Source organism: Phodopus roborovskii, unplaced genomic scaffold (assembly GCF_943737965.1).
Source record: "Phodopus roborovskii unplaced genomic scaffold, PHOROB, whole genome shotgun sequence".
Classification (NCBI taxonomy): Eukaryota; Metazoa; Chordata; class Mammalia; order Rodentia; family Cricetidae; genus Phodopus; species Phodopus roborovskii.
The window spans coordinates 4,907,661-4,927,472 of NW_026125562.1; the positions used below are offsets into that span (position 1 = coordinate 4,907,661).

At 36.1% G+C, this 19,812-nt stretch overlaps 1 protein-coding gene across 1 annotated transcript in view; it reads left to right on the plus strand.

Moving 5' to 3' along the window:
• The window catches only part of Cd53 (CD53 molecule), a 31,593-nt gene extending 24,543 nt beyond the window's left edge, over positions 1-7,050 (plus strand). The window contains exons 6-8 of the mRNA XM_051177773.1: positions 3,562-3,642; positions 4,638-4,721; positions 6,106-7,050. Coding sequence (XP_051033730.1) covers positions 3,562-3,642; positions 4,638-4,721; positions 6,106-6,177 — 237 coding nt within the window. The 3' untranslated portion in view covers positions 6,178-7,050. The remainder of the gene's footprint in view (positions 1-3,561; positions 3,643-4,637; positions 4,722-6,105) is intronic.
• The last annotated feature ends 12,762 nt before the right edge of the window (positions 7,051-19,812 follow it).

A 19,812-nucleotide genomic window follows, 5' to 3' on the forward strand; every position in this document is an offset into this window, starting at 1 on the left:
TTACCAGCTCTGGTTCCTAGAAGCCAGTGTCTCTTTCCTAAAGGTTTCAGACTCAACGATCTTCCAGTTCTAAAGTCCAAAGTAAAGTCTGTGCTCTCACAGGCAGAGGAGTATAGAAATTAATCCAACAGATACATGTTTTTTTCTTCATTCTATTTCATTCTTTACCAATGCACACAAGATCATTGTGTAGCCCTACCAGGATAAAATGAAGACCCAAATAAATCATATTGAATGACTTGACATATTTTGCAAAATGATATTAAAATAGCAGTAGAATAAAGTAAATCTCTTTTAAATTCTGGAGTTGCCAAAAATAATTACATATATATATATATATATATATATATATATATATATATATATATTTAACCTATCCCACTGGTATCACATTCCCCATGCTTCTCTATACCCATGAACAAGTATCAGCTTTACATTATTTCCTTAGAATGTTTGGGTAGAAATATGGATTAGAGAGCTTTGCATAGGCATGATATATGTCCAAAGTGTACCATCATCACTCATGATGAATTTATATGGAATAGAGAGTAATAACAGGAAATTACAACATAAAAACAAGAATGGAAGAAAATGAAAAAATTGCAGCTTCTTTAGCTTTCAAATTCTTCATTTGTTTCAACTCACATTAGAAGTTCCTTTTAATGCTCAGAAACATAACAATGTAAAAACAAAATGAAATTAATCTCTTGATACATGCCATCAGCTTCATATAGACTTTGTCACTGTCACCTAAATATTAAGCTGCAATGTTATAAAGCAAATAAAATACTGAACCTTACATCATCTCACCAATTAAAAATCAGTAGAGTGTAGATAAGTGGTTAAGAGCACTTATTGCTTTGCCAGATGTTCTGGGTTTTGTGACAGCACCTACTTGGGGGCTCATAACTTCCTGGAACTCTAATTCCAAAGTATCAGAAGCTGTTTTCTGGCTTGCACATGCTCCTGTATGTATGTAGTGAACATACACTCATACACACACACACACATGTGCTTGTGCACAAATTAATATCACTAATAGTCTATATTCCCGTTATTTTAATTTTATGTAAAAAATTCAACTTATTTAAACAAATCAACATCTAAGAAGGTTCAGATGTTACAATGGATGAAATGTCTCAAAATTTCTTTTACTCTATAACAGTATCCTACTCCTTTATATTATGTGTGTGCAAACAAAAATTAGGTCATTTGTCCTATAGATTCCACCATTTTCTGTGTCTTACTGGTTTATTCCCACAGGTATTTTTCATAGCAGGAAATCTGTTTCCCAAAAGTACTGTGAATCTAGAGGCTTGATGAAGTCTGTCTGTCTCTCTTCTTTAAAATAACATTCTTTTATTGAGAATTTCATACAATATATTCTGATCATATTCATTCCTCAACTCTTCCCAGATTTGCCACCACTTCCCTATTCACTTAAATTTGTATATTCACTTAAATTTGTAAACCCACTGAGTTCAGTTAGGGAATCCTATATCTTTTTGGGGTAGGTCATCCCATAGGAGTGTAGTTCACCTGCCAGTGGTTATACCCTTATACCCTTAAAAACTGGCTCTCCTTCTTTCAGCCATAATCAATTGCCAATAAGTCTTAAGCTAGGGATGGGACTTCCTGACCATTCTACCCTTCATGTTTTTTCTGTTTTTGTGAATGCTGTCCCAATCACTGTGAGTTCCTATGTGAAACTGTCTTGTTGTGTCCAGGAAATGCTATTTCCTTATAGTTATCCATTGCTTCTAGATCTTACACCTTTCTGAACACTATTCCTCTCAGATCCCTCAACCTTGAGAAGAGATAGTGTAATATAGATTTCAGTTTAGGGCTGGGTACCCATAGTCTCTTATTTGGTACAAACTGATGAGTTGTGGATCTCTGTGTTAATCACCATCTTCTAAAGAAAGATATTTCCCTGTTGATGGTTAAATGATATACTCACCTATGGATATAGTGATAAAGCATTAGAAATTGATTTGATATTATTTCCATTTAGCAAAATAATACTAATAGGTTCTCCTCAAGGGCCTATAGCCTACCTAGTCACAGCTAGGTAGTTCTCCACATGGTGTAAGACATTTGTCATAAATCTGAGCAGGAAGTTATTTGTTATACCCACAACATCTGTATCACGATAGCCCCAGTAGTAATATCTTACTAGGCTGATCATTATTATAGCTCTCGGTGTCATGAATCTGTAAGATTTATAACTACTTTTCTTCTCTTGTAATTTGTACAGAACCTTCTAACACTATGCATTCTAGACAGAGGAATCAAGCTTCCAAATCAAACCAGCTTGACTTCTCCATGTTCCATGACTCATGTATGTGGTGGTTTCAGTAATAGTGTCCTATGACCAAGTTCTAGAAGTTAATCAGTGGCATTGGCAAATCACTTGCCGTATTTATGGGTCTATGGGACCTCAATGGCCAACAACTACAACAAAGGGCTGTTTTTGTTAGTCTGGAGTCTAGTAATTATTGTTCAATTTTAGGGTAGCTCCATCTAAATGTACTCATATGTGTGTGTGTATGTGTCACATATACATGTATATATATGGCAACATACTATTATAAACATATATATATATATATATATATATATATATATATATTTCCATATGGTTTTCACAAAGCTCTTTAGCTAGTGTTAGTTACCTCTCCTTTACCTCTCATAGTATTGTACCCCTTATCCTGCCTTCCTATCCCTAACTCATTTAACTATTCCCTCCATTTCTCCTTTATATAACAGAATTATCTCTATCCCCTCTCTCTTGAGAGTAACCCCCTTTAATAGTTTTCTGACCTCTATCTTATATTACAAATTAAACAAATAATATAAACATTCTAAGTTAACATACATATATAAAAGGAAAACATAATATTTCTTCTGAGTCCAGGTTAATTTCCTCAGGATGATTGTTTCCACCTCCATTCATTTACCTGACATTTTCTTAATTTAAATTTTCTTAAGAACTAAATAATATTTTATTGTATAAATGTACTACATTTTAATATCCATTCATCAGTTGATGGACATTTAGACTATTTCCAATTTTGGCTATTCTGAATAGAATATTAATAAAATGGATAAGCAAGTTTCTCTTTAGTAGGATATAGAGTCCTTTGGGTATATTCCAAGAGTAGTATAGTTAGATCATAAGTTTATGCTACATGAAAAACTACCATAACTGTCTCTTCTTGTTTTCTCATCTAAGCAGGTATCTAAATGTTCTTTTTTCAATAATCTCAAGGATCAATGTGGTTAGCCCTAATTCTATGTTATAAGGCCTCCTGGGCAGAAAGTACTCAATAGATAAATATAAAAACCAAACAGGCCCTTTGAACTCTGTAGAGGTCTTCTGTGAATAAAATTGTATAACAGTCTTGTGAACATTTAATTCGAAAGGGTCTGTAGTAGTAGATTCTGAATTTTCTTCCCTAGAGTCAGATTTGAATGACAAGCATACCTTTTGTATAAAGTTTAGGGTTTTGTTTTTCTGTTGATTTTTTAAACATCATGTTTGGGGGACATATCTTTCAGCTGCAGTGTTGTGGTGTAAATAGCTCAAGTGATTGGATCAGTGGGCCACCATCGTCCTGCCCACTAGATGCAAATATTCAGGTAATTTTTGGCAATATTCCTGTTATTGTCGTCTTTGTTCAAACTTAGTTACATCATAAACTGTGCCAGAAATGACCTAAACCTTCCACCTAGAAAGAGGGATTTTGGAATAATAATAAGAAAGAGCATGGAAACAACCCCCAATTACTACAGAAATCCCCAAAATCTAGGAGAAAGATAATCCAGTTAGGAGACATTGTGAAGAATCTTTTGTTACTATTAAAAGAGTGGGGTGTGTGTTTGTCTGTGTGTGTTTGTGTTAGTTTGTGTAAAACTAGCCCAGAGAATTATCTAGATAATTATTGAACAAAAGGTAGTTCTGTTTGTGTTTAAAGTATGATTTACAGGATTAGGGCAGAATAGCTTTTCAAGTACCTGTCTTCTGTCTCTGTTTGGAGACGGCAGATGAGTTAAACATATGTGGAGGAAATGAGTGTTTTGGAGAAAGAGATTTTAGAAACCATTTTCCCTCTTAATTTTGGGTCTCTCTTCATCTAGAAGGAAACAGTTATCTTCCAGTAAGCTAAATCTCTAGAATCTTGTATTGACCCCATGTTACCTTCCTGAGTTTAGAAATCTACAGAAATGTCCAGGTCCAAGGGAAAAACCAGGGCAACCATCAGTCAATGACTCTGGAATGTTATGGGGTTATAAAGCAGACATAAGTTTCTTGATTCAAAGATCACAAAACCTATAATCTCATATGTTACTTTTAGATCAGCACTGAGTGTCCAAAGAACATAAGGATGAATATTTCTTACCTACTTCTTGGGATTTAATTTAACTGTTAAGAGCTAAGTCTTCTGTGTTAAGTGCAAGTAATATCAGTAGAAAGGTCTCTGATTTAATATTTTCTGCTTTATGCCTATCTCTTTAAACATCTAACACGTGAAGTAAATCTTTGTATTCAATAAATACAAACTACTACTCAAGATAACCTTCCCTATAAGGTTGACATATTGAATGATATCATTCATGCTTATAATTTTTCCTAGGGTTGCTATAATAAAGCAAAATCATGGTTTCACTCCAACTTTTTGTATATTGGAATCATTACCATCTGTGTTTGTGTGATACAGGTAAGAGCTTAACCCCAGGAACCCTATAAGAGTTAAATGAGGTAAAACATAAAGTTTTAGAACAGTGCTGGGGAAGTAGAATGAGACAATGAATGTCATATTATTCATGAGTTCCTCTAGCCAAGGAGCCAGTGATTATTTTATCAATTCAACTTAAAACATGAAGAAAGTTGTTATAAGAATATGTACATATTCTTATATATATCTCCCCAAATGTGGTGTTAGTTAGGAGGACTAGGCAGTCTCTGAGGCCTTTAGTAATGGATCAGTATTTATCTCTAGTATACAAATGGACTTTGGGAGCCCTTTCCACATAGAAAGATACGCCCTCAGGCTAGGCTCTGCTCCAGTGATATGACATACTTTGAAGACTCCATATGGATGGCTGCTCCCTGGGAAGCAGAAAGGGGATGGGTTGGGGGTTTGTGGGGGGAATAGGGGAGGGTGGGAGGGTGCAGGAACTGGGATTGACATGTAAAACAAGCTTGTTTTAAATTTAAATTTAAATATAAATATAAATATAAATATATATATATATATATATATATATATATATATATGGAATCTATATCATCAGGGTGGTCCATGCCTTTAATACCAGCACTCGGGAGGCAAAGACACATGGATTTTTGTGAGATTGATGCCAGTCTGGTCTACAGAGTGTGTTCCAGGACAGGCTCCAAAGCTACAGGAAAAAAAACCCTACCACCACAAAAGAATATTTATCAAATAAGTGTATCCCTTAGAGATATGAATGACTCACAGTCAAATTAAGAGTCCAAACAGAATTCTGCATTAGTTGCTCACTTAGCTGATCTGGAAAAGATTATTATAAGAAGCTCACTTGAAAAACTGACATTTTATGCTAAGAAGGAAGTTATGATGAAAAGTTTCCCTTTATGCTTGTACTTGTTTGACAAGTGAAAGGGAAAAATTGTGTTGTTTTGTTGTGTGATATCTGCAACACTATTTTCTACCCAAGTATTGGGCATATTATACATTATTTAAGACTTAGTCAACAGATAAGAGTTAAATGACCCTTTCTCTGCTTGGAAGCAAAGGAAACATATGGCTTGGGCAGAGCAGACTTACTTTTCTTAAGCTGTCTATAAAGACAACTTGACTAGACAGCTAAGATTCTGTGACTGCCTAAGAAGAAAATGTTTCTAAGACCCTCTACTTTTCCACCACACTATAATAGTCCTCGTTTTCTTTATAATGCTATTCTAATCTTAAAGAGAGAAATTCCTTAAAGGGGCATGAGTGATGCTGGAGGGTGGTCACAATGTGATGGAAATCTTGCTTTTCTTTTATCAATCTCAGGATCTATGAATGAAGTGTTTTCTATCATGAAGACCTCACATTTTCTCAATTCTTTCTTCAGGTGCTGGGGATGTCTTTTGCACTGACACTCAACTGCCAGATTGACAAAACCAGCCAGGCCTTAGGGCTGTGACTTGCAACTGCCCTGAACTTAAAAGGCTTATTTTTCTCTGGAAATCCAAAACACCCATAGCATGAGGCCCCAAAAAATTACCCACCTGCCTGGCATTTTGGTTTTCTTTTATCTCTTCCTTCACTGGGCTCTTGTCTTGCACATTCAAGGAAGAGAATATTTGCCATGAATTTCCCATCTCAAGCAGAAGAAAATCATTCACCAGCTGATAGCAGTAGCCATATACTTTAAAGATTGTGAAACATAAATGGGTGAAATTTTTGGACGTGAGAGGCCAAGAGAACCCATAGCACTGGTGGCTTGAGATCTAAAGATAACTGCAGGTATAGATCTATCTCAGAGTACTGGCCTAGCATATGTGAGCCACTGAATTTAGCCCCAAGTCTTACAAAATGTATGTTCAAGTTTAAATGTTAGACTGAACAATTGTCGAATTGGTCCCTAGACTCTAAATCAAGATATTATCATTCTACATAAGATACAAGGTAAAGGGAATTTTAAAGTCATGTTCTCTGGACAATGGACACACCCTGTTTCCTTTTGAACATAGGTCTTGGAAGGAATGCTAAAGGGATCTTTCTTCAAAGGGGAATATCTCAATTTCTTTGTTAAAATATCTTTTTGATTTCTGTTCCATCCATCCATACATACATACATCCACCTATCCATCTAGAAAAGACTAATGATTATATGCTATCTTAAGTCAGTATTATAGCTTTTGAATTATATAGTCTTAGAACAACCCAGAAGTACTAATATCTCCACTGTGTTTGCTGATAATCATATTCATGTTTATGCTGTTATTTCTATACCAAATAAAGTTCTGTTAAGGTACTGTTTTAATAAAATAGTTTATGATCATTATTCATCAAACATTTGCCTCATTCTGATATTTTTGCTAGCAATCCAAATGTATTAGCTATTTCTGTGTAACAAATTAGCCCAAAATATAGTGGTTAAGAACCTACACACATTTGTTTGATTTGCTGGTTGATTTAAAGACAGGGTTTTGCTATGCAGCCTAGGCTTTCTTGGAGCATGCTAAATAGTCCAAATTGGTACCAAACTCATGGTCATTCTGCTTCTATCTTCTGAATGTTAGAATTATAGGTATGTGCCACTATACTTATTTATGAAAACATTTACTATCTGATAGTTTTAGGGAACCAGGAATGTGGAAGTAGCTGCAAGAAATAATTATAGATTTTTTTTGGCATAATGGTGACTAAATGGTCAGCTTTATCTCTAGTCATCTCAAGTCTCAGAGGGAAAGAAATCCACTACATGTTCTCAAAATAAGCCTTGGGTCATGACTCCACATATGTTTATGTAGGTAGTTTCCTGAAAAAATGAGACAGATAAGACATAGAATGGATACAGCAACCAAAACAGAAGCTGTAGATCTTTTTAATATAACCCCCCAAAATGCTCCCATCAGTTATTTTTAGAAGATTACTGCCTAATGTACAGAACTCAGTGAAAATAAAATAAAAGAATTTGTTTCTGTTCTGTAAGTTTTCTGTAGGAGCTATTGCCTCCCTTTAAGGGGAACTGGATATGTTAGTGGACTCTTATAGGGAAAACATATATTGAAATTTTCTGAGGCAAATAAAGAAGAGAAGGGACACTACTTCGTCCAAACTAACACTTAGTGATGACATCACCTAGTAAGGTTTTCTACATACCACCTGAGCTTTGACTTAGCTCTATTTTGATTTTCATTCCCAATAACCTGTCACAAAACTCTAAGAATTCACCTGACAACAATTACCAAATTCATCTACCTTTTCATCTAAGTCCTTGCCACAGTATTTCAATAGTCTGCTCTCTGCAGTCTTAGTAGCCAGCAATGGTTCCGTCTGAACTATTTCCCAAACAGAAGCTCAAATTACATGTCTAAAGTATAAATGAAATCATATACTTTTTACTAAATGAAACTCTTGACTGCTATTTTGAAAATAAAATTTAGATACTTTATCCACCACACCCTACAGGAAATATCCCTTCTTAATTTCTCAGACCTCAACTCCTGGCATTTTTATTTTTGCATTTGTTAGGGAAGTAGGGAGAGGGAACTGGGATCCACATGTAAAATAATAAATTAAATTTAAAAAAAATGCTTTGACTCCAAAATTTAAGTTGAAGGACAAGTTACTGGGGAAAAGGATTTCTATTTTTTGTTTCCACAGAAAATGAAAAGATGAGGATTCCTTCCAGACTAATGTGGTTTGATCAAGCCAGACTGCCTGAAACAGAGAACCAGGTGATCCTACATTCAAACAGCTGGACAAAGCAGCTTTACAGACTACAGCCAGGATTTCTGCATCTTCTTAGAATCCCCCATGACAGCGCCCCTTACCAGCAGGAAGTAGTTTGGAAAGAACGATGCCCAAATTCCCACATATTGTCTATAAATGTTTGTTTTCATTTAAATGGACTTGGTTATATAAAATAAATAAATAAAAATGTGAGATATGTAACCACATGCACTTATGTATGAGGCTATTTCTTAAAAAAAAGAAATATGTATCAGCATTTAATTCAGTAAATTAAATATATTAAGCAATTAAAGTGTCCAGGCATCATGGTACAGTATTCAGGAGGCAGAGGCAAGATAATCACTGCATAGTATTACAGTGAGCTCTCTAGGCCAGCTTGAGTTACATAGGAAGACTCTGTCTAAACAAAACAAAATAAGAATTAAAGAGAACAATAATGTTGCAATGATTCAAAAGGAAACATGCTTTGCTTTTTAATAAAATAAAGCCAGAAAGAGAAAGCTTTCTAATCTTCATTCTTAATTTTAGTTGTTATGTCTCTTTTTAAAACATTAATTTATTTTCCATATATTTCAATTATCTGGACATTTTCTGATTTCTTCTCTTTTCCTTAAGTTTTACTTAGTTAAGTTAATCTAAATGAGATAACCTCTGAGTTTATTTCTACTTTCAATGTTTTCCTTTGAATGAGCTAAATGTGATTCAACTCTCTGTCTTGGCATTTTTCCTTGGCTGCCAAACATTGTATATAAAAATCAATGAAGCCTCCATACGATGTTATTTTTCTTTATGAGTGCTCATGTTGTTTATTAATGGCCATTTAGAATAGGATATGTTAGTTTAGACATGCTATCAGAATAGATTCCCTTCAGTGAAGCTCTGTATCTATTTTATCTCAATTTCTGTATTAGAATACTAAGGATTTCGTATGACTGAAGTTGTGCATTCTAGGGGCTTGCTCCTTAATTTAACTGACCTGAAACCATTTTATTTTAGTATCAAATGCTACAGAGAAATTTTACTTTACCTTTCAAAGGATCTTCCCCTCCCCCCTCTCTGTGCCCCCCCTGCATAGAATTTAACAAGTATGTCAAAATGGAAATCCAATGAATTATTGAGTATTTTTCTTCTTGTTGGGAAACTGTTCCTCAAGTTTGTATTTCTCTTCCAGTCTCATACAGTCACAAAACTCTTTTTTCTCTGCCATTTGATAGTGGGCCCTCTGTGAAGTGTTGCTAGTTTGTACCAATTATGGACAAATGTTCATAGTACTACATGGATGTGAAATACCAGACTCCCTCTCAACAGTACCCTGATTCTGGAAATTTTGTATTGTACAATGATAGCTCTTCTATTTGGCCCTTGAAACCACCTTACAGCTACTGTTGGCAGAGCTGTCATCTGATACAAGCTTTTCATTCATCATGAAGGGGCAGAAGCCACCAAAAAACCTTTAAAATATGCTAATATGTGACATAATCTATATATATTTCAAATGAAATCATGATTTATTGATGACTTTCTCTTTGAGATCAGGAGTCAGATCATCAGGCTCAGTGGTAGAGTACTTGCTTGGAATATACAAGGACCTGGGTACAATCTCAGAAGCACAAAAAGAAAATAAGCCATCTGAATGGGCAAAAAAGGAAGACAAAGAATGGAGCCCATGCAAATAACTGTTTTTATTTACCAATAGCATAAACATAAGTATAAGGTTGGAAATACAACATAATTTCAAGTGCAATATGAGAAGTCAAAGTTTGGCAATGGTGTTTGGTATAAAACCAACACAGTAAAAACCACCACCACCACCAACAACAACAAAACCAACAACTATATTTGTATATGCCAAACAAAGAAATTAAAAAAGAGAATTTATTTTAATGTCATCAAAATAAAAAACAGCACAATTGAAACTTGATAAATATAAGACAATCACAAGAGAAACAATCAAATTTTTATCAGATTGTTAAATAAGAGAGATCTATCTTGAATGCATACAATCATGGGAACTCTATTTCTGTTACTAGTTAGAAAACTCAGCATTTTATATGTGTCTATTCTTCACAACTTAGGTCATAGTTTAAATGTAATTCTAGTTAAAATCTTCAACATCAATAAGGATGATCCCAGCTATGCAATAGTGGAGAGTGTGTCTGAAGTGTTCTGTCCCTGTAATCACATTAGTGACTACCTTAACTGTCATTATAGAATCTACATCCAGTAAACGATAGAAGCAGATGCAGTGATCCACAGCCAAGCACTATGATGAGCTCCTAGAGTTCAGATGAAGAAAGGGAGGAGAGATCATAGGGAAAACCCACAGAGACAGTTGACCTGAGCTAGAGGGGTCTTGTGGGTAACAGTTGTGTGGCATGATTTGTTTGTGGGACCTCTGCCAGTGGGGCTAGGACTTATCCCAGGTGTATAAACTAAATTTGTGAAGTACATTCCCTATAGTGGGATACCTTGCTCAGTCTTGATGCAGTGGGGAAGAGGTTGGTCCTGCCTCAACTTGGTATGTCAGATTTTGTTGACTCCACAAGGGAGGTCCTATCCCCTCTAGGGAATGGATGTGGGTGAGATGGAGCAGGGGGAAGATGGGAGAATAAGAGGTAGGGAGAACTGGTTGTTATGTAAAATGAAAAAGAAAATTTAAAACTTGGAAGGACATGGCTAAATCTTCACTTAAAAAAATGAAAGTACTAGAAGGAAAACTCCAACCCAAGGAAATTAACTACACCCATGTAAACATAGGTAATAACACAGCAACAAAATCCAGAGAAGGGATATACATATGCACAGACACAGTAACAGTCATAGACACACACACACACTCTCTCTCTCTCTCACACACACACAGACACACACACACTCACACACACACACACACACTACTGCCATTACCAACACAATAATAGGGGCAAAGAAATCAGGGGTCATTAGTATCTCTTAATATCAATTGACTCAATTCACCAATAAAAAGACATGGTTTGTAGAGATATATTGTTTATGATTTATTAAAGCCAGTCTTAAGGTCAGAAAAGCAAAGCATCCAAGCTGTTAGCTCTTGACTCTACCTCAGACCGGGAGGCAGTCCTGGCTCCAAGCTTAATAAATTATAAACAATATATTACCACAATTCTCCTTTTTATACACACATAGCTATTATATCCACAATGTCTAGTCCATTTGCATTTGACAAATTCATAGAAAATATCTCATTCATTTGCATTTAGCATATTCAAAGACAATATCTAGTCTATTTGAATTAGACAAATTCAGAGAAAATACTTCATTATCTATCCTGTCTTGGTGAGTCCAAAGGCTTGTCCCTAATTTACTTTATATTCTAATTTGCATTATCACATTATCTTTTTATGCCTTTTATACTTTTACACTTTACACCCTTTTAGTGAGTTTCTTTTCTGAGTCTGGTAAATAATGAAAACTATAACTATAATTACCTAGTCTTCTACTCTCTCAGATACGTGAGAAGAAAATAATATTAACTGAGTAAAGAGGAAGTAAAAGCAAGTGGCTTCCAGAAAAAATGTGAGAAATGATTAAAAAAAAAAACCCAAACAAACAACAAATACAAAAATAGCTGACTGCCTGGTCAACCTATTGCTTCCTCTTTTTAGCCATAGGCCTAGCTCCTTACAGACTTTTCTGTGGAACAGAATTTTGAAAGACTGTCCTTGCCTACCTTGTCTTGACAGGGTTTTGCAGTCACTCTCTTTGGTGTTCTAATTGCCCATTTTGGACAGCATACTGTCAGCAGTCAAGGCAAGGGCACTTTCTTGCCCAGTGGCTTACTTTTGTCACAAAGACAGTAAACTCCATGTTGAGTTTCTTTGAGTCCCACCATCTTCTCTGAAGTAGACTGGTGCTACTAGGAGTGGACATTTCTCACTGTCCTAAAAAGTACTTATGTTATTAAAACATTTTAAATGTCATATTCTGTAGATCTCTGAAGTGTTTGAAGATGACCTATTTATGTAAAATATATATACTTCTGTTTGATGTAAAGACATTATTTAATATGAGTACAAGTTTGAATGTAATAGATGACTATTCATCTTTATTTCCTTATTATGTTATATAGTTGATAGTATTAATTTCAAGAACTAGAAATTTGAATTATACTGATAAATGAGCTGCATACCATGAACAAGATTAGAAATGCATATACAATATGTCTTAACAAATTGATCTTGGCTGTCTGATCTTTCACCCCCATCGCTGGGCATTTGCCGGAGGTGGGTCTGGGACCAGTTCAGGCTGAATCACCCATACATCTTTCCCTGGGAACTCCCTAGGTTAGTCCTGAATCTTGCTCCCCCCTATATCTTCTCTCTATATAGTACAGTCCTAGCATTCTGATCCACAAACCACCCCACCCAGAACCTGCCCCCCCCACCATGTGTCCTACTGGGCCCGCTGCTCCACTGCTCTGGTTGAGCACTGGGCCAGAATGGGGGCCCAACAACCCCTCCACATACAAGGAACTTCCTGGATCTCCTCTGAGCACACTGGACCCACCTATCCAAGCAGGACCACCCTGAGTCCCCACCTGCCTGATCTTCATTGACTACCATCGCCAGGCCTGTCCTGGAGGAGAGACTTCCTAGAGAGCTTGGACCACTCAGAGCTACAGGCATCGAACTCCTGATCCACCTACCCCCATCCAGGGACTACCATAGAGAGATAGAGATTCCACCTGCATCCACTGGAAGAAGCAATGGGAAGACAGCAATACCAGAAAACACCCAACAATGGAAAGACAAAGCACGACACCACAAGAATCTAGGGACTCTACATCAACTAGACTTGAACACATTAAATCAAATGAAGAAAATGACTTAAAAATAACTTCAAAAAATGAAAAATCTCATAAATAAATGGAAGAAAAAATAAAAAAAATGAAGTAGAGGAAAAGACCAATCAAAAATGCAAGAAATGAACTAATCTCTTAAAGAAAGTAAGAAAAGCCAAGAAAAATACACTAAAACAGATGAAGGAAACAACTCAAATAGTTCAATACTTGAAAACTGAAATAGAGACAATAAAGAGAACACAAACTGGGGGAATGCTGGAAATAGAAAAAGTGGGCAAATGATCAGGAACTACAGATGTAAGTATAAAAAAGAGTACAAGAGATGGAAGAGATAATCTCAGGAGATGAATATAAATAAAAGGAAATAGATTAATTGACCCAACAAAACCTTAAGGCAAAACATCCAGGAAATGTGGGACACCATGAATAGGCCAAACCTAAGAATAATAGGCATAGAAGAAGACGAAGAAACCCAGTTTAAAGGTGCAGAAAACATTCAACAAAATCACTGAAGAAAACTTTCCCAATTTGAAAAAGGACATGTCTATCAAAGTACAAGAAGCATACCGAACACCAAATAGACTGGACCAAAGAAAAAAGACCCCTCGACACATAATAATCGAAACACCTAAGATACAGAATACAGAAAGAATATTAAGAGAGAGCAGCGAAGGAAAAAGGACAGGTAACATATAAAGGCAGACCTATCAAAATTACACCTGACTTCTCCATGCAAACCCTCAAGGCCAGAAGGTCCTGGATAGATGTTCTACAAGTACTAAGAGTCCACAGATGCCATCCCTGGCCAGCAAAACTCAAAATCACTATAGACAGAGAAAACAAGATATTTAAGGACAAAGCCAGATTTTCACAATAAGTATCTACAAATCCAGCCCTACAGAAAGTTCTGGAAGGAAAACTCTAACCAAAGAAAGTTAACCATGCTCACAAAGACATAGGCAGTAGATAATCAGAATCCAAAGGATAAAGCAGAATCCAAAGGATAAAGCAGGGCAAATATATACACATCACCACAGCCAACAACAAATCTAAAACGAACAAGAATTAACAATCAATGGTCCTTACTTTCTCTCAACATTAATGGTCTTAACATGCCAGTAAAAAGACACAGGCTAACAGAATTTATACGAAGACAGAATCCGTTCTCTTGCTGTATACAAGAAACACATATAAGCTTCAAAGATGGACATTACCTCAGGGTAAAGGGCTAGGAAAAGATCTTCCAATCAAATGGACTCAAGAAGCAAGCAGGTGTAGCTATTCTAATATCTAACAAATAAGATTTTAAAACCAAAATCAATTAAAAGAGACAAAGAAGGTCATTTTGTATTCATCACAGGAGAAATCTATCAGTACAAAGTCTTAATTCTGATCTTCTATGCCCCAAGTACAAAGGCACACACATTCATCAAAGAAACATTACTAAAACACAAAGCTCATGTAAAACCTCACACACTCACACACTTATAGTGGGAGACATTAATGCCCCACTCTCACCACTAGACAGAATCATCAGACATAAACTTAACAAAGAAACAAATGAACAGAAGTTATGTCTCAATTGGGTTTAACAGACAACTATAGAGCATTCCATATAACACGAAAGAATGTACCTTCTTCTCAGCTCCACATGGAACCTTCTCTAAAATCAGCCACATACTAAGCAAGATAACAAACCTCAACAGATACAAAAAAATGGAATATTCCCTTGTATATTATCAGACCACCATTCTTTAAAAATGGAATTCAACAACCACACAAATTTCAGAAACCCTACAAACTCATGGAAACTGAACAATGCCCACAATGCCTGGGTCAAAGGAGAAATAAAGAAATAAATTAAAGACTTCCTAGAATTCAATGAGAATGAAGAATCAACATACCCAAACTTATGGGATACTTTGAAAGTGTTGCTATGAGGAAAGTTCATTGCACTAAGTGCCCATATGAAGAAAACAGAGGATAGTCACATTAGAGAATTAATAGCACAACTGAGAACCTCAAAAAAAAAGAAGCAAACTCATCACAGAGGAGCAGACACCAGAAAATGATCAATTTGAGGGCTGAAATCAATGAAGTAGAAGCCATGAAAACAATATAAAAAAATCAATGCAACAAAGAGTTGGTTCTTTGAGAAAACCAAAAAGATAGACAAATCTTTATGCAAACTAACCAAGAAGCAGAGAGAGAGAGAGAGTAAGAAAATTAATTAGAAACAATAGGGGGACATAAGAATGGTCACTGAGGAAATCCAGACAATATTCAGGTCAATCTTTGAAAACTGGTACTCCACAATATTTGAAAATTCAAAAGAAAGGGTCAAATTTCTAGATAACTATCACTTACCCAAATTAAATCAAGAACAACTTAAATACACCTATAACCCCAAATGATATAGAAACAGTCATCAAAAGCTTCCCAAACTAAAAAGACCCAGGGCCAGATGGCTTCAGTACCAAATTCTAGCAGAAATCCAAAGAAGAGCTAATACCAATACTCGTCAAATTGTACCACACAATAGAAGCTGAAGATTCATTACCAAACACTTTACAAGGCTACAATTATCTTGGTATCCAATCCACACAAAGACAGAACTAAGAAAGAGAACTAACAGAGCAAAATCCCTCATGAACATTGATGCAAAATACTAAATAAAATACTGGCAAATCGAAACCAAGGACATATCAGAGAAATCATCCACCATGACCAAGTAGGTTTCATCCCTGGGTTGCAGGGTTGGTCAACATATGAAAAACTATGAATGGAATCCACCAAATGAACAAACTGAAAAAGAAGAACCACATGATCATCTCACTAGATGCTGAAAAAGCCTTCGACAAAATTCAATACCCTTTCATGAAAAAGGTCTTGAAGAGATCAGTTATAACAAGAACATACATAAACACAATACAATCAATATACAGTAAACCAACAGGCAACATCAAACTGAATGGAGTTAAGTTGAAAGTGATTCCTCTAAAATCAGAAACAACACAAGGCTTCACACTCTCTCTATATCTCTACAATATTGTACTTGAAGTTCTAGCTAGAGCAATAAGACAACAAAAGAAGATCAAAGGAATACAAATTGGAAAGAAAGAAGTCAAACTGTCACTATTTTCAGATGATATGATAGTTTACATAAATTACCCAAAAACTCTACCAGGGAATGCCTACAGCTGATAAAGACCTTCAGAACATAACAAGATACAAAATAAACTAAAAAAATCAGTAGCCCTACTACATACAGATGATAAAGGGTCTGAGAAAGAATTCTGAGAAACATCACCCTTTACAATAGCCACAAACAAAAACAAGTATCTTTGGGTAACACTTACCAAACAAGTGAAAGTCCGATAAAGCAAAAACTTTGTGTCTTTAAAGAAAAGAATTATAGAAGATACCAGAAAACGGAAAGATCTCCCATGCTCTTGGATGGGTAGTATAAACATAGTAAAAATGGCAATCTTTCCAAAAGCAAACTACAGATTCAATGTAATCCCTATCAAAATCCCAGCACAATTCTTCACTGATATTGACAGGATAATAATCATCTTTATATGGAAAAACAAAGACCCAGGTTAGCCAAAACAACCTGTACAATAAAGGAACTTCAGGAGGCATCACCATCCCCAACTTCACGCTCTACTATAGAGATAAAGACTTCAAAACAGCTTGGTATTGGCCCAAAAATAGACAGGTAGACTAATGAAATTAAACTGAAAATGCTGATATTAACTCACACACCTATGAACTCCTGATTTTGACAAAACAGGTAAAAGTATACAAATGGTGCTGAGACAGCTGGATAATGTTGTGTCAAAGACTGCAGATAAACCCATGTCTATCGCCATGCACACACTCAAGTCCAAATGGATCAAAGACCTCAACATAAATCCGATCACACTGAACCTCTTAGAAGAGAAAGTGGAGGAACTCTTGAAAAATTGGTAAAGGGACTGCTTTGTGAACATACCAACAGTAGCAGAGACACTGAGATCCACAATTAATAAATGGGTCCTTCTCAAACTGAGAAGCTTCTGTAAGGCAAAGACACAGTAGACAAGACCAAATGACAGCCCACAGACTGGGAAAAGACCTTCACCAACCCTATATCTGACAGAGGGCTGATCTCCAAAATATACAAAGAACTCAAGAAAGTAGTCTCCAAAACACCAAACAACCTTATTAAAAATGAGGTACAGAACTGAAGAGAAAATTGTCAATAGAGGAAATCAAAAAGGCTGAAAAACATTGAAGAAAGTTCTCAACATCCTTAGCTACCCAGAAAATGCAAATCAAAACAACTCTGAGATACCATCTTACTCAAGCCAGACTGGCTAAAATTAGAAATACCAATGACAGCTTATGCTGGAAAGGATGTGGAGAAAGGGGAACACTCCTCCACTGCTGGTGGAACTGCAAACTTGTACAGACAGTTTGGAGATCAGTATGGAAGTTCCTCAGGAAAATGGAAATCAAACTACCATAGGATCCAGCAATTACAATCTTAGGCATATACTCAAATGATCCACATACATGCAACAAGGACATCTGTTCAACTCTGTTCATAGCAGCATTATTGGTATTAGAAAGAACCTGGAAGCAATCTAGATGCTCTTCAACTGAAGAATGGATAAAGAAATTGTGGTACATTTACACAATGGAATGAATACTATTTAGCAAAAAAACAAAAACAAAAACAAAACAACAACAAAAACAAAACAAAAGAATCTTGAAATAAGAAGGCAAACGGATGGAATGAATGAGGTAACCCAGTCACAAAAAGAGGAACATGGTATATACTCACTCATTTTTGGATTTTGGACATAGAGCAAAGGATCACCAGCCTATAATTCATACCACCAGTGAAACTAGGATACAAGGATGAATCTAAGAGATTCATGCAAGGTACATCACTGCAGGGGAAAGGAATAAGATCTCCTGAGCATATTGGGAGTGTGTGTGTGGGAGTAGTGACTGTAGAGAGAGCTAGCAGAAATAGTAGGGGAGGACAGGAAAGCATGTCGAACTAGGAAGATTGAGGCAGGGTAGGAATAGACGAGAGAGAGAGAGAGAGAGAGAGAGAGAGAGAGAGAGAGAGAGAGAGAGAGAAAAGAGACAGAGATACAATAAAGAGGGAGCCATTATAGGTTTGAAGAGAAAACTGACTCTAGAGAAATGTCCAGAGACCTACAAGGATGATCCCAACTAACAATCTGAGCTACATTGGAAAGGTTACCTTAAATGCCCTTACCTTATTATGAGATAGATGACAAACGTATCTACCATCATAGACCCCTCATCTCATAGCTGATGGAAACAGAAACAGACACACACATCTAAACACTGAGCCAAACTGGAATTCAGTTGCAGAGTGGAGGAGTGATGAGAAAATGGGGACACACCAGGCTACAGAAACCCACAGAAACAGCTGACCTGAGCAAGTGTGATTCAATGGCCCCCAGACTGATATCTGGGAAACCAGAATTGGACTGAAGCAGACCCACTGAACATGAGTCTCAGTTAAAAGGCCTGGGCAGTTTGAGGGACCTCTGACAGTGAAACCAGGATGTATCCCTGGTACACAAAAGGAGTTTGGAAGTATATTTCCCATAGAGGGCTACTCCCTTAACTTGGAGGCAGGAAGGAGGGCCTAGTCCCTACCCAAATGACATGACAGATTTTGTTGTTCCTTCCTGGAAGGCATCACTGTCCCTGTGGAGTGTGGGGGAATGCGATGGGAGGGTAGTTGGGGAGCATGGTAGAGAGGGAGGGGGAGAAGGGAGAGAGAGGAAACTTGGATTGATATGTAAAATAAGTAATAAAAGTGAATTAATCTCAAATTTCTATGAATATACAATATTTTTATACAACATAAAAAGTGTAATCCAATGTAAAAGTAGTATTTGCTTTTAAAAAATAGATTCAATGATCTAAATTTTTACCTCATCATATCTATACTTTTTAGAAATAGATTCAGTAACCTACCTTTTTATCTTATTATATCTATGTCTTCCCTTTTATTTTCGAGGGTAGATTCAATAAGCTACCACTATATCCTACCATAACTGTATCCTTTTTTTTTTCAAAACAAAAACCTTAAATCTAATCCCCTTTAGTCAACTGTCTTCCTGACTCTAACTAGCAACATTTTGTAACCAAGATCTCTAAACAATGTCAAATATCCATAACCCATCGAATGAAAAAAAAAAAAGAAACCTCCCTCCAACTCTTGGATATATGGGTGTATTGATCTTAAAGTTACTTCCTGATACCTAGATGTGACAGCTTCATTAGGGGATCCCAAAAAGAAAACATTTGGTTTAACTGTCAAGTTGTATTATTTTTGTTCAGACTCTTCATAATGTGAAATTGCAGGGTTTGTCTCAAGACCAGGCTAGAGTAGTCTATGAGGCTGTCCATCACAGAAGTAGAAAGGAACAAGATCTCCTGAGCATATTGGGAGTGGAGGTCAGTGAGTAGAGTAGGAGC